The sequence below is a fragment of the Moschus berezovskii genome, chromosome 1, assembly GCF_049115385.1.
Source record: "Moschus berezovskii isolate FMDL1 chromosome 1, NW_MosBer_1.0, whole genome shotgun sequence".
NCBI classification, from domain to species: Eukaryota; Metazoa; Chordata; class Mammalia; order Artiodactyla; family Moschidae; genus Moschus; species Moschus berezovskii.
In genome coordinates, this window is record NC_142460.1 from 158765412 (window position 1) to 158782072 (window position 16661).

Sequence of the window (16661 nt, forward strand, 5' to 3'; positions counted from 1 at the left end):
ACGTATGCTAAAAAAATATTTGTTAGGAAATTTTGCGCATACAGAGCAGGGGTCCCCAGGCCTATTAGGAACTGGGCTGCACAGCAGGAAGTGAATGGTGGGTGATCTAGCAAAACTTCATCTCCCGCTCCCCATTGCTCGGTTTACCACCTGAATCCCCCCACCCCTGCCACATCTGTGGATAAATTGTCTTCCACAAATCCACAAATCCCTGGTGCCAAACAGGTTGGGGACCTCCAATGTAGAGTACCAAAAACCAGAATATAAACACCAATAAGCCCACAGCCTAAATTCATTGATAGTTTACATTTTGCCATTTGTGCTGTGCATGTGTGTGTATCACTCATTTATTTAGATAGATAGAGATAGATAGGTATTTGTGATTGTGGAAATATTTTAAACTAAATTGGATATCTCAGCACTTTTAATGCATTTCCAGCATGCATTTTCCCAAAACATTGAGAATATTTTTCTACAAAATCACAATACTGCTATCTTTAATAAAGTTAGCATCCTTCTTGATATAGCAAAACAATGTGTCTAACTTTTCATGTAAGTAACTATAGATTCATATCCATATATTTAAATAGTTCTATTATATGAAGAAATTTTTTTAAAAGCTTGATAGCAGTCCTTTTCCAGAGCTATAACAAGATATTCTAACTTCTGAGCCAAAAAGGGCATAATTATAGTATCACATTATGTAGCAGTATCAGTGTTTGGGCAAGGTGTTTGTTGTTGTTTTAAAGCACTGTACAGAGTCAGTTTAATTTGTGTGCCTACTGGAAATTTGGTCACATACGTTTGAAAAATGGGAGGGTGACCATCCTTATTGAAAGATATTTATAGACTTCTAGGAAAAAATAATGTGTGCAAAAGGGATTATATACTGTAATTTCTGTGTACTTTGAGCAGTTACTTGAGGTCTGCCAATAAATGTGCAGTTTTATTTTTGAATTTTACTTATACTTCAGTTCATATTCAAAAGAATTTGAGGACCTAAAAAGGCAGCTATAGTAAGATCAAAAAAATGGTAAAAAAAATGAAACAGTTTTTTGGCATTGTGATGTTGGAAAAGCCAACAATAAGGAGACAAAGCAACTCTTAGCTTCTGAGCAAGCAAGGCTGAAGGAAGTTTTAAATTTTGTTAAATCTCAGCATTAGAAGAGAAGGAAATGTGCATGTTTCCTGGTGGAGAAAAGATTTTCTGGCTTCATACTCTGAGACAGATGTCTCATTAGGTTTATCATATATTTGGGATGTTGATTAATTTAATGAACATTGCAAATAAAGCAGCCAGAGACTTTTGAAAAAAATTGACCACACAGTAATGAGGGGCTAAAAATGTCCTTTTGAAGGATTAAAGTCGTGTACTTTTAAGAATGTTACCTTCCATTGGCCTGATTCACTGCTTTAGTCCAAGAATAGAATTCATTTGAAGAGGAATGGATAGATAACTCATTCCTTAGATTATATTTTCTGAAAAAAGCTACATTTTCTTTCCTCTGAGTAACAAGATAAGAAATGGGTAATGATGAACTGGGAACTGTTCTTGTTGACAGTGTTGGTCAGTACTTGATTTATCATACTGACCCTCGGGGGAAGAACCAAAATGTTAAATACTAGTGTATAATATTAACCTGATACTTAGGTGCTTAGCTAGTATTCTTACCCTGATGAAAGATCTGCACCACATCAGCACAAAAGTGGGTGGCAGGGATAAAAATAGACAAAGCCAGAATATTTTCAAGAAGCAGTTTTATATCCATGGTAGCCCAAGGGTGCTTGGGCTGAAAAATGTTCAGAGCAAGCATTTGTAGCATTTTCTCAGGCAGCTTTAGGCTACAGAATTTTCCAGCATCCAACTGGGATGAGTTAGTAGCCCCAAGATACCCTTTGGAGAAGGAAATGGCACCCCACTCCAGTATTCTTGCCTGGAGAATCCTGTGGATGGAGGAGCCTAGTGGGCTTCTGTTCATGGGGTCACACAGAGTCGGACACAACTGAAGTGACTTAGCAAGATACCCTTAGATGGTGGAATGGGATGATTTACTGAATTAGGGTTATTTGTTACTGCACGTTCAGTGATTAGGGGAAGTCTTCTAAAGATAGGTTATGGTTTGATCCTGATTAATTGTTCTTTCCAGTCATAAAGTGATACCAGGACTCCTAGGTTTTAAATTAGCAAAACACATTGTTAATATGTAGAACGTATATGGTTCTTTCTACTCATTGTAGGAATTTACTTCATTTATAAAAGGACTAGGGTCTACATTTCTTTCTAACCCCTGAGGTCTAGACTATAAGAAAATTAGAGATACCAAGGGAACATTTCATGCAAAGGTGGGCACAATAAAGGACAGAAATGTCATGGACCTAACAGAAGCAGAAGATATTAAGAAGAGGTGGCAAGAATACACAGAAGAACTGTACAAAAAAGATCTTCATGACCTAGATAACCACAATGGTGTGATCACTCACCTGGAGCCAGACATCTTGGAATGCGAAGTCATATGCTGAGAAAACTCAGCAGTGGCCACAGGACTGGAAAAGGTCAGTTTTCATTCCAATTACAAAGAAGGGCAATGCCAAAGAATGTTCAAACTACTGCATGATTGCACTCATCTCACACGCTAGCGAAGTGATGCTCAAAATTCTCCAAGCCAGGCATCAACAGTACATGAACCGTGAACTTCCAGATGTTCAGGCTGGATTTAGAAAAGGCAGAGGAACGAGAGATCAAATTGCCAAGATCCATTGGATCATTGAAAAAGCAAGAGAGTTCCAGAAAAACATTTACATCTGCTTCGTTGATTACACCAAAGCCTTTGACTGTGTAGATTACAACAAGCTTGGGAAAATTCTTCAAGAGATGGGAATACCAGACCACCTGACCTGCCTCCTGAGAAATCTGCATTCAGGTCAAGAAGCAACAGTTAGAACCAGACATGGACAACAGACTGGTTCCAAATTGGGAAAGGAGTACGTCAAGGCTGTATATTGTCCCCATGCTTCTTTAACTGATATGCAGGGTACATCTTGCGAAATACCGGACTGGATGAAGCACAAGCTGGAATCAAGATTGCTGGGAGAAGTATCAATAACCTCAGATATGCAGATGGCACCACCCTTATGGCAGAAAGTGAAGAAGAAATGAAGAGCCTCTTGATGAAAATGAAAGATAAGAGTGAAAAAGCTGGCTTGAAACTCAACATTCAGAAAACTAAGATCATGGCATCTGGTCCCATCTCCTCATGGCAAATAGATGGAGAAACAATGGAAACAGTGACAGACTTTATTTTCTTCGGCTCCAAAATCACTGTGGATGGTGACTGCAGCCATGAAATTAAAAGACTTGCTCCTTGGGAGAAAAGCTATGACCAACCTAGACAGCATATTAAAAAGCAGAGACATTATCTTGCTGACAGAAGTCTGTCTAGCAAAGCTGTGGTTTTTCCAGCAGTCATGTATGGATGTGAGAGTTGGTCTATAAAGAAAGCTGAGCACTGAAGAATTGTTGCTTTTGAACTATGGTGTTGTAGAAGACTCTTTAGAGTCCCTTGCACTGCACAGAGATCAAACCAGTTGATCCTAAAAGAAATCAGTCTTGAGTGTTCGTTGGAAGGACTGATGCTGGGGCTGAAGCTCCAATACTTTGGCCACCTGATGTGAAAAACTGACTCATTTGAAAAGACCCTGATGCTGGGAAAGATTGAAGGCAGGAGGAGAAGGGGACAACAGAGGATGAGATAGTTGGATGGCATCACTGATTTGATGGATATGAGTTTGAGCACTCCAGGAGTTGGTGATGGAGAGGGAATCTTGGTGTTCTGCAGTCCATAGGGTTGCAAAGAGTCAGGCACAACTGAGTGACTGAACTGAACTGTCTAGACTGCTCATGGCTATGTGTATGCATTTGTTTATTCATTGTTTTGTTCTCCTTTATTAAGTGCCCATTTTGCACTTGGAACACTGCCAGGCATGAGGGTTAAAAATGAGATAATGATCTTCAGTAATTAGATTATAGAATTTATCAAGCAAACTCAAATACTCAGCAACAAATGACACCTGGTTTCTGATTTTACCTTTTTTAAAAAGCTAGGTTTGGTATGTAATTAATCATGTTTTCTTTATTTTTTACCTTCTATGATTAAGAGCTGTAAAGTACTGAAATATTTTAAAGCATTTTGAAATTCTTTTCACTCCTTTTTCCAGTGGAATGTTTCAGAATAATTTTTATTGTAAGTTAAAATAGCTGTGTAAATAAAAGAAAGCTATCAGTTTACTTAAATTCCATTAGGACTGCTTCATAAAAAGTACTTGAGCTGTTTTTCTTGTGGTTTGACTCTCCATTGGCCCAGGAGTTGCCTGATGGTAGGTACTTTGCTGAATGCCTCACGGCTCTCACTCTGCAGGCCCACTCAGCAAGAGGAAGAATTGTACTAGTTCTTGTCTTAACTCCCCCCAGAACCTACCTTTCCTTTATACACCTGCTTCTGCTCCCATTCACTCTTTTTATAGATCCCAGACCTTCCTCTTTATCATCCTTCCCTTTATAAACTGGGCAAAATGAAGAGCAGCCATCTGTTCTTTGAAATATTTTTGTGCAGCTTGTTATTTCTCCTGGAGGGCTTTTAAATAAAGAATAAATGCTTTGATCTCATCCAGCAAACTTACTGTGCTTGAGTCAGATTCCTTTAACTCTGCTCAGTGACTTTCAGTCAAGAGGAAAGGAGCAGAAAAATAATTTTGAAAGTTAAAGAGATTGGACAGCTCTTCACATACCTCTGAAGTCATAGTAGGTTCACTTAAACCTGAGTGCACACCTGTTCATCATTTTTTCTACTTTTATTGAGAAATAATTGACATATCACTGTATAAGTTTCAAACATACAGCATGATGGTTTGATTTATATATATTGTGAAATGATTACTGCAGTAGGTTTGGCTAACATTATCTTCTTATACAGATACAATAAAAGGGAAAGAAAGAATAAAGAAAGTTTGCTCCTTGTGATGAGCGCTCTTAGGTTTACTCTCTTAACCACTTTCCTGTACATGCTACAGCAGTGTTAGCTGTAGTCATCGGCTTGTATATTACCTCCCTGGTACTTATAATGAGAAGTCTGTATCTTTTGACCACGTCCTTCTAGTCCTCCTACTGCAGTCATTTTAGGATGTGTGGGACTTGGTGTGAAAAGAAGCTCCGTCTTGCTCCCCTGGTAGGGAATATCCAATGATCCAGGGGAAAACAGGGTTTTAGAATCAGATGAAGACTTGACTTTTTCCTTCATGTGCTTGCTGTTGTTCTTGGCAGATAACCTTATCACTTACCTGTGCATGGATTACCTCCCCTGTGAAGTGGAACTAATCATCACTGCCACTCCCAGGCTGTAATACAAGCAAGAAGCCTTACAGAGAGGTTACCACATACAAGTTTACTGATCTAGTCTTCATTTTCCTGGTTCCTCAGGATCAGTGCTTTCCTTCTTAGTAGCTCCTGCACAGCAGAAGGGGGGCCCATAGCTTTCACTTGTGCACTGTTAGGCCAAAATTGTGTGACTGTGGTTTTAATAGATATATACTCAATTGAAACAACTTAGGAAATACAGAAAAGCAAGGTAGGGATGATCTAAAGTCTTACAACTCAGACAACTCTTGGCACATTTCTGTGCAGAGTTTTATTATTTTTCTACTATATTTGTAATTATCCTGCAAATGTGTGAATTTTTTTTTCTTTTTTTTTATATCTAAAAAAGAATTTTATTAAAAAAGCACAAATGCAAAGAAATGAACAGAGGAAAATTTATGCGTCGAACCTGGACTGGTCACTTACGATAATATACATGCTACAATTCCATTGTCTCCAATCATTCCACCTTCACCCTCTCCCACAGAGTCCCAAAGACTGTTCTAAATGCCTATGTCTCTTTTGCAGTCTCTTATACAGGGTTCAGGTTACCATTTTTCTAAATTCCATATATATGTGTTAATATACGGTATTGATGTTCTTCTTTCTGGCTTACTTCACTCTGTATAATTGGCTCCAATTTCATCCACCTCATTAAAACTGATTCAAATGCATTCTTTTTGATGGCTGAGAAATACTCCATTGTGTATATGTACCAAAGCTTTCTTATCCATTCATCTGCAGATGGACATCTAGGTTGCTTCCATGTCCTGGCTATTATAAACAGTGCTGCAATGAACATTGGAGTACATGTGTCTCTTTCAATTCTGGTTTCCTCGGTGTGTATGCCCAGGAGTGCGATTGCTGGATCATATGGCAGTTCTATTTCCAGTTTTCTGAGGAATCTCCACACTGTTCTCCATAGTGGCTGTACTAGTTTGCATTCCCACCAACAGTGTAAGAGGGTTCCCTTCTCTCCACACCCTCTCCAGCACTTATTGCATGTAGACTTTTGGATAGCAGCCATTCTGACTGGTGTGAAATGGTATCTCATTGTGGTTTTGATTTGCATTTCTCTGATGATGAGGGATGTTGAGCATTTTTTCATGTGTTTATTAGCCATCTTTATGTCTTCTTTGGAGAAATGTCTGTTTAGTTCTTTGGCCCATTTTTTGATTGGGTCACTTAGTTTTCTGGAATTAAGCTGCAGGAGCTGCTTGTATAATTTGGAGATTAATCCTTTATCAGTTGCTTCATTTGCTATTATTGTCTCCCATTCTGAAGGTTGTCTTCTCACCTTGCTTAGAGTTTCCTTTGCTGTGCAGAAGCTTTTGATTTTAATTAGGTCCCATTTGTTTATTTTTGCTTTTATTTCCAATATTCTGGGAGGTGGGTCTTGGAGGATCCTGCTGTGATTTATGTCGGAGAGTGTTTTGCCTACGTTCTCCTCTAGGAGTTTTATAGTTTCTGGTCTTACATTTAGATCTTTAATCCATTTTGAGTTTATTTTGGTGTATGGTGTTAGGAAGTGTTCTAGTTTCTAAATGTGTGAATTTTTGTATCTTGTTTTCTTTTAATGTAAGCTTTTACTTATATTCTCATAGCGTCTCTTTGTGACTATTTGTTTTGTTTACTAGCCTATTATTTGGCTTTGCTTTCTTTTGGACAATCATGTTGTTTGGAACTTTTTACTAATAATCCTGCATTAACTATCCTTGTTCACATAACTTTATGTTAAATAATGTTTCCTTATTAATATGCTTAGAGGCAATTTTCTAAGTTAAGGAGAAGTGTTTTTAAGGTTGTCATTTGGTATTATATTTTATATATTTATTAAATGCTTATTTCTGTGGCACAGAATGCAAAGCATTGGGTATTTTAAAAAGTTCACTTTAGTTTTTGCCGTCTAGGAATTTTCAGCTTAGTGGGGGAAATGAGGTATTAATAGTTATGTAAAAAGTTATATAACTTTGGGAAAAATTATTTCCAGTACCAGTGGAAGAGATGTCACTAGGCATAGGATATATGTATTTATGTCTGCCCTGGAGATTTTAAAAGGAGCAAGTTTTTTTTTTTGAATTACATGCCTGGCTTTTTGCATATCACAGCAACTTTGTATGGCTGGTGGTGTCCCTATGTTAGAGGTGTGAAAACTAAGGCCAAGAAAGATGGTCACACAGACAGTAGGTAAATTTAGAATTTAGAAATCTCATGTGAACTGCTAAGAACTTGTTGGCTTTGTGAGATAGTTTCAGGCTCTTGATTATCATATTCTTTTCTATAGACTGCATTGGGGCCCTTTTTTTTTAAACTGTTGATAATAAACCAGATAAGCTATTATCATATGCTCATGATCAAGTCATTTTTTGGGTCTCTCTGATTACCCTTTAGAGTAACGATTTAGTGTGGCTAGAGTAGTATCTTAGAAGAATCTAGTCCACAGGAAACAGCTTTTGAGTTTTTTCCCTATCAAGAAAGGATACATGGGAAGCATTAAAGTTTATTCTAAAAGAGCTTTATAATTTTACATTTTAAATGGTTATATGTTTTTAAATAAGTTTGAGATTTTCTTGTTTTCTTTTAGGTTATCTTTATTTTACTACTTTTAATTAAAAATAGCGCCCTGAAGTTTCAGATTTCACTTGTGTTCTCCTGATTTCTCATTATTTTATAGAAATCTTCTTCCTATTACCAATGTGTGTATAGAAGAAGGAGAAAAGCCCATGGTGATATTGCCTTACATGAATTGGGGGAATCTTAAATTGTTTTTACGGCAGTGCAAATTAGTAGAGGCCAATAATCCGCAGGTGAGAAAAATTTGCCCAAATACCAATTATTTGCCAGTAGGTTCTAAATAATATCTTTGAAAGTCGATGTTAACATTCTTGAATACAAACTTTTTAGAAGTCTGCAAAAAGAAACTCACATTGAACCGGAAGGTGTTGCTGACCTGTTGATTTAGAGGAAGATGGTTTGTGATTCCTGTCTTGAGGCTGGTGCTGAAGGTTTTCCCTGTGTAACCACTGTGTGTTATTCATAACCACCTCAGACCCTCTGTAACACCATCTCAGTCATTTTCCTGATAATTCTTGAAGTTACTTGTACTAGAACTTCCTTCTAGAAATGAAAATAGACCTTACAGAGGTCGTACTCCCCCCCCAAACTGGTGATAGCCGGAGGTATACATTGTGGGGAATAATTTGATAACCAGGATTTCCAACAAGTTGTTGGAGGCTGTGTCCATCAGCATCATCTGGGGAAAAATTTCATTCCTTAATTTATGATACCGGCACACTGGCTTCAGAGAGCACATCAGAGTTAGATGTAAACTTGCATTAGTTTGAAACTGGTCCCTAGGGGATAACCTCCTATAAAATAACAAGTTATTGAATTATGAACATTAGAAATATTACCTGGAGAATTCAGCATTCATTGATCAGATGTTTATTGAGCCACTATTGTATATTCTGGATGTTGGGGTGATACGCCTAACAGATGAGAGATAGTAAACTAAATGGTCAACAATAAGGACTATAGTAGATATAAGAAACTATGGGAACATATTCTTAGTCAAGAAGTAGCTTTTTAAAACTCAGTGTGCAGGTATAAAGAAAGTATTTGGGGATGGAGTAAGATGTGGGATAAAATCAGCAACTGCCATCAGTGTTTTTGTGCTAACCACAAGCATTGTCATTTTCTGTTACCTCAGGCAATTTCTCAACAGGACCTGGTCCACATGGCTATTCAGATTGCCTGTGGAATGAGCTATCTGGCCAGAAGGGAAGTCATCCACAAAGACCTGGCTGCTAGGAACTGCGTGTAGGTGCCGTGACTTGTCACTGTGGTTTGATGTTTACTGCTCCCTGGATTTGGGGTTCTCTCGAGGAATCACAGTGGGAATTGTGTTATATTTAAGAGTGACTGTGCTCCTTATTTTTTCAATATGCTGATTGTATTTGATGTTCATGTCTTTGCTTTTCAGTATTGATGACACACTTCAAGTTAAGATCACAGACAATGCCCTCTCTAGAGACTTGTTCCCCATGGACTATCACTGTTTGGGAGACAATGAAAACAGGCCGGTTCGGTGGATGGCTCTTGAAAGTCTGGTTAATAATGAGTTCTCCAGCGCTAGTGACGTGGTAAGTGCTGAGATGCCTACATAGCAGCAAAATGTAGAAGAGGCTCCAAACACTTTTAAAGTGTTTTCCACTTTTTTTAATCAAGTGTCTGTTCCCCCAAATTTCTTATTCAGATAGCAGGGGTAGTTAGCTCCCTGTCAGCTGTTTGTGGAGACGAGCTGCGACCCAAACCATGGACCATGACTGTGTGTAATCTCATTCCATCCTCACAGTAACCTGTGAGAGAGAGGTAGACACCATCCCAGTTTTAAAGGTAATGATACTGAAGATAGGCTGTTTCGGTCTCAGAGTGACCACGTGGCTGTCGGATAGTAAAGATTTATTGTTTTCTTTTTTTTCAAATGACCTCTTCCAAGCTTTATGGCCTGTATAATGTATAATTCCCCAGATGCCACTCTCTTCCCTCTTGTCAGTGTCTAGGTGGCTCTGCTCATTCAAAGAGATCTTATAGTGGGATCCTTCAAACTTAGCGATGTATAGTTTCAGAAGCCACATTTATTGGTGTGTATTTTGCAGATATTTTAATTGTTTTTAATTTCTGTCACGTTTTAGTTTGATTTAGAAAATTATTTTTCTGTCTCTTGCTTACTGCGCTTTATTATTATAGCTGAATATTTAGACATTAGGTAAAACTTCTGCTTACAAGTCCCCTGTATCAACTGGGATCTGTTAGTGTTGCATGTAAAATTTTGTAGGGTAATTTGCTTCAGAGTTTCAGCTGTAAAAATCGGACTTACCTTATCATTGTATCCTGGGTCTCAGCAATTTATTTTATTTATAATATAGGGTTACCCTTTTACTAAGTTTGTGTCATTTAAGGACTTCTCATTTAATACACACTTTTTTTCGGTGTATTAGTGTCCTGTGACTGCTGTTGTTACACCCTTGGTGGTAAAACAGCAGAGATTTATTCTCTCACAATTGAATTCCGGAAGTCACATGTTTGAAATCAGGGTGTAGGCAGGACCATGCTCCCTCCAGAGCTCCTAAGGGAGAAACTTTCCTTGCCTCTTCCAGCTTCTGGTGGCTGTTGGCATTCCTTGGCTTGTGGTTGCATCTCTCTGCTCCATGTTCATATCATCTTATCCTCCGTGTGCTTGTCTCTCAAAACTCCCTCTGCCTCTCTTACAGTGATATGTGTGACTGCATTTAGGACTCAACTTCAAAATTCAGAAATTTCTACTCTTAAGGTCCTTAATTTAATCACATCTTTCGTCATATAAGGTGATATTTATAGGTTTCAGGGATTAGAATGTGGACATATCTTTGTTGCCACCATTCAATCCACCCTTCAGTAATTGAAGTTATTTAATATTTCCTTGTTGAAAAGCAGGTATTCCAGTTTAAAACCTTTGAAATGAGAATGATTTATTTGGGGAGAAACCCTCTCTTGTTATTATAATCTTTTACTTAAAATTTGTTTTTTCTTTTTCAGAAGTTAGGTTGGCTATTTGATATATTGTGCAAACCTAGTGTCTTGATAAAATGTACTCACTTGATATGAATGAACAATTTACATATGTACTTTTTTAAAGGTTTTTTTTTTTTTCCTGTAAATGAAGGTCATTCATTATGCATATCTACAAAATACTTTTTTAACTTAATTTAAAATCAGCTACTCTCTGGAAAAAAAAAAGCAAAGCAACTTATCTGACACTTGTCAGATGGGCAGAGTAAATATGGATGATGGGGATGTCCCTGGTTGTCCAGTGGCTAAGACTCTGTGTTCCCAATGCAGGGGCCCACTTTCCATCCCTGGTCAGGGATCTAAATCCCACATGGCGAAACTAACAGTTTGCAGGCTATACAACTCAAGATCCCACATGATGCAACTAAGACCCAGTGCAGCCAAATAAGCAAAAGTAAATATTAAAAAAAAATATGGATGATGATAAGAAGGATGTTTTCTGCTTCATGGAGCAGCTGCAAAGGTTAATAGTGGATAGAAACTAGCTTCATGTTGCCACAGTTTTTCCCAGCCAGAGGCACGGGTTCTGCTGGAGAATGGGTGGAAGAGGGAGAAATAAATGCTGATTCTTAGATACGGAGCCCTGAGGATTCAGCTTGTATGCAGTGGATAACTAGGTCTAGTCTGTTCTTCCAGAGCTGTGATAATAAAACTTCTCTAACTTTAATGTGACAGAGTTAAAATTCCAAGTAAAGCAGTACAGATACACAAAGCGGCTTACATAATTCCATAGTTATGTAAAGAGAATCTGGACTTCTTTGCAGGGAAGGGGAAGGGTCGCTTTTTTGTTTTTTATGTTTATGTTTCTCAAATGATATTTTTAAAAAGGAAGGCAGAATTTAGGCCAGCACACAGCTGCTGTATTGAATGACAGTAAGGACCAGTTACACTCAAGTGCTTGTTTTTGAGGTTGCCAAACCTATGTTCAGAACTTCTGAATAGTAGATGAAATACCAGTTTCTACACTAAGCAAAACTGTTTTCATGGGGGCGAAAATTGAGTTTAACTTTGGTATTAGAACATAATTCTAAAACATAATATCAGTTGAATTAGAGCTGTATGGTTTTCAAATTCACCCCTGTAGTTGGAAAGCCTACATATGAACACTTTTGAATGCAGAAAAGTAAAAGAAACTTTCCTTACATTTTCTTTGAAAATATCACTCCGTAGTTGATTTAAAACATTAATTCATTCATCTCTTTCGGATGTTAATATTCTTTTCAATGGTTGATTTTAAAATTTTATGATTTTATTACTCATTGAAATATAGCATAGTTGCCTTAGCAGAAGTGAGGGGGCAGTCATGGTGAACTCAAAACTAGTCTAACAGGCAGGAAACCTGAAGATATTTTCTGAGATTACAGTCTTCAGGAATGCCATGTAACTTCAAGAGACTGGGGATTGTTTGATTATTCTCTTAGAACAGTTTTCAGAGGGGTATGCATGATGGTGCTGTTTGCTTGCACAGTGAAAACCCCAAATATGCATGCTTAACTTAATGTATCTGCTTATTTCTGTGTAAGTATTCCATTGTATATTTAAGCCATATTAGGGAAAATTTTAAGGAGATATTTTTAGTAACACATCGCATATTTCACAGGAACTCCAGAGTGAAAATTAGATGATACACTTCAACTAATGAGGTTTCAGTTAATAATACATTTCTAAGTGATATGATCTACATCTCTTCAGCTCGGTACACTGCTATATTAGCTGGCAAAGTCCATGTAGAGCATACATTGCTTAGTTAAGTAAATATTTCAAAATCATAGTTAGGATCAGTTATTCTTACTGTTACAATATTTTACAAATTTTACAAGAGTTCATATATAAGAACTTGCCTTCTGTCAGGATTCAGTCATACCAAATACCCTGTTACTTGATCACTTTATGGCTTTATTTTTAAAAATCACCAGTCTTACTGGTAAGAAGCTTAACAGGAAAATTACTTTAAAATCATCTCTACTTTTAGTGTGTCTTAGCATAAACTTAAAATATCTGTGTGACCCAAGTTCTTTGGAGCAGTATTTAGAATATGATAGGTGAGCATACCCGTTGATATTACATTTAACATGGTCAGATCCTAAAAGGTTCAGATTTTTCTTCTTTATAGATTCTTATAATGTCATTTCTTTTAAGATATATTTTTCCCTTAAATATCTTCTGTCTTGGATAATTGAGGTTGAAAGGAATGGGAATACCTTTCTGTTTCCTATGACTCTGTTGGGACTTATTTAGTACAGTTTTGTGAGATTGAATATTTTTTTGAAATTCTTATATTAAAGCACATGTGTTAAATTGCCTTTTAACTTTGGTATTAAAAACATATAATCATGTATTCTGATCCCACTTTTCCCTTATGGATGGAGTTGGGTTTTTTTTAATTTTGAAATTTTTAATTTTATATTGGCATATAGCCATTTAATAATGTTGTGATAGTTTCAGGTGGACAGCAGAAGGACTCAGCCATACATATACATGCGTCCATTCTCCTGGAGTTGGGATTTTAAAAAACTACATTTAACAGTCTACTTTTGAGCTGTAAAACTTCATTCAGAGTCAAATGCAAAATAAGTAATGTAACCCCATTCCCACCAGAATATCTATGCATGTAAAATACCTATTTTAGCTATTAATGTAACATCTAACAAATGATATTACTGCCTTGGAAGGGACATTTTCTCTGCCCTTTAAAAGACCCTTAATATTTTTGCATTCCTTTATATTTCAAACTTCTCCTTGGAAATACATTAATGTTTTCTGTCTTAAAAATAATGCATTGCATTTCTGGCTTGTGTTTTAACAGTTTTTACTGGAAGGATTCAATATTTCACTATGTCGAGATTCTTATAATGTTAATATAAGCTTTTAACTGTTGAACGTAGGAAATATGCACAATGAGATTTGACTAGTTATAAATCTCTAATATTATTCTAAGATATGATGTCATCCTAACCATTCTTAAGAATTTCTGAACATTGTTTTTATTCTGTTTTTATCAGATGTGGTACTGCCATAGATTTATTTTGGGGTGACTTTCTTTTCCTTTATTTGAAAACAAATTTCTTGATTTATATCTTCTTTGAATTATTTAGCTAATTATAGTAGCTAACATAATTCTGCTAAGAGGCTACCTTCTGTTAAGAGACAAATGCAATCAGGAATGCACAATTAAGAGTTTTTCATGGTTAGTTTTCTTGTCTTTGTGGTATTATTACGTAGTGTTTAGAAGGCATTTTCTTGGGAAAAACAAATCAAGGAAATGATTTCCATGCTAGTCTTATCAGTGTGGTTTGTGGCAATGAGGAGATCCTTTAAGGTATTTGAACAGTTTTTAGGGTGCAGGGCATATGAAAAGTGGGCTTCCCTGGTGGCTCAAATGGTAAAGAATCTGCCTGCAATACAAGAGACCCGACTTTGATCCCTGGGTTGGGAAGATCCTCTGGAGAAGGGAATGGCAACCCACTCCAGTATTCTTGCCAGGAAAATCCCATGGCCAGAAGAGCCTGGCAGACTACAGTCCATGGGGTTGCAAAGAGTTGGACACGACTGAATGACTAACGCTTTCACTTTTTACACGTGAAAATGTATTCCTTGAAATTATTTTTTTTGTGAACATTAGAGATTATTTCTACAAGAAGGAGAGAAATCTGTAAGTTATCCAGATATTCTGTTTGGTGTAGAGTGCTTCTTATTACTCTTATTTGCCCAGTGCCATGGAAAGTCACTGCCACAATCTTGAACACACTCAAGCAGGAGAAACTCATGTTTGTAATATGCCCAGTAATAGTGATCTTCTGAACTGCTGTGATGCTGTGGTATCAGAGAGAGAGCTATAGTTTTCAGAGAAGGCTAATTATTTTTAAAAGAACAGAAAATGTTCCATTTTATGCTATTCCTTCATTATTAATTTTCAAATAATAAGAGTCCCATTACTTATTTTGTTTCCTTTATGGTTGACATTTTATACATCAACAATCTTACAGACTTATTTTTTATTTATTTTTGGTTGCACTGGATCTGCGTTGCTTTGCACAGGTTTTCTTTAGTTGCAGTGAGCGGGGGCTATTCTCTAGTTACACTGTGTAAGCTTCTCACTGAGGTGGCTTTTCTTGTTGCAGAGCACAGGATCTAGGATGCCTGGTCTTCAGCAGTTGCAGCACACGGGCTCAGTAGTTGTGGCGCATGAGCTTAGTTCTTCTGTGGCATGTGAAATCTTTCCAGACCAGGGATGGAACCTGTGTCCTCTGCATTGGCAGGTGGATGCTTAACCAGGGAAATCCTGGACTTAATACTTAAATATTAAATTTATATTAAGATGAATTGGTTAAAAGATGTTAGGAAAAAGCTGGAGAAATGAAAAGATCATGGAGACATTAGGAAATAAAGATTTAAAGTTTAATATTAACATTAAGGCAGTATTGTTTAGTTTTATGAAATAGTTCTGATATTTCCTGACAATGTGTAATAAGTGGATTTACTTTGGGAACAGTTAACATAGTTTCAGGGAGAAGGCAATGGCACCCCACTCCAGTACTCTTGCCTGGAAAATCCCATGGATGGAAAAGCCTAGTAGGCTGCAGTTCATGGGGTCGCTAAGAGTCGGACACGACTGAGCGACTTCACTTCCACTTTTCACTTTCATGCCTTGGAGAAGGAAATGGCAACCTACTCCAGTGTTCTTGCCTGGAGAATCCCAGGGACGGGGGAGCCTGGTGGGCTGCCGACTATGGGGTCGCACAGAGTCGGACACGACTGAAGCGACTTAGCAGCAGCAGTAGCAGCAGCAACATAGTTTCAGAGTGACCACTTCTTGTCTTGTGATCAAGTAGTTCCCTCTATACATTTTCTATATTTGGCTCTCCTTGAGAATAGATTTGATTTAGGTCATACCTGAATGGTTTAGTGATTTTCCCCACTTTCTTCAATTTAAGTCTGAATTTGGCAATAAGGAATTCATGATCTGAGCCACAGTCAGCTCCCAGTCTTGTTTTTGCTGACTGTATAGAGCTTCTCCATCTTTGGCTGAAAAGAATATAATCAATCTGATTTCAGTGTTGGCCATCTGGTGATGTCCATGTGTAGAGTCTTCTCTTGTGTTGTTGGAAGGGGGTGTTTGCTATGACCAGTGCATTCTCTTGGTAAAACTCTGTTAGCCTTTGCCCTGCTTCATTCTGTACTCCAAGGCTGAATTTGCCTGTTACTCCAGGTATTTCCTGACTTCCTACTTTTGCATTCCAGTCCCCTATAATGAAAAGGACATCTTTTTTGGGTGTTAGTTCTAAAAGATCTTGTAGGTCTTCATAGAACCGTTCAACTTCGGCTTCTTCAGCGTTACTAGTTGGGGCATAGGCTTGGATTACTGTAATATTGAATAGTTTGCCTTGGAAATGACCAGAGATCATTCTGTTGTTTTTGAGATTGCATCCATTTCTTCTAAGGGATTCCTGCCCACAGTAGTAGATAAAATGGTCATCTGAGTTAAATTCACCCATTCCAGTCCATTTTAGTTCACTGATTCCTAGAATGTTGACATTCACTCTTGCCATCTCCTGTTTGACCACTTCCAATTTGCCTTAATTCATGGACCTAACATTCCAGGTTCCTATGCAATATGGCTCTTTACAGCATCAGACCTTGC

At 37.5% G+C, this 16661-nt stretch overlaps 1 protein-coding gene across 2 annotated transcripts in view; it reads left to right on the plus strand.

The window, feature by feature from the left end:
• RYK (receptor like tyrosine kinase) overlaps positions 1–16661 on the plus strand; it is a 120116-nt gene that overhangs the window by 75114 nt on the left and 28341 nt on the right. For both annotated transcript variants that reach the window (XM_055413402.2, XM_055413411.2), the window contains exons 11-13: positions 8085–8217; positions 9120–9229; positions 9393–9552. In XM_055413402.2, the coding sequence (XP_055269377.2) occupies positions 8085–8217; positions 9120–9229; positions 9393–9552 (403 nt within the window). The remainder of the gene's footprint in view (positions 1–8084; positions 8218–9119; positions 9230–9392; positions 9553–16661) is intronic.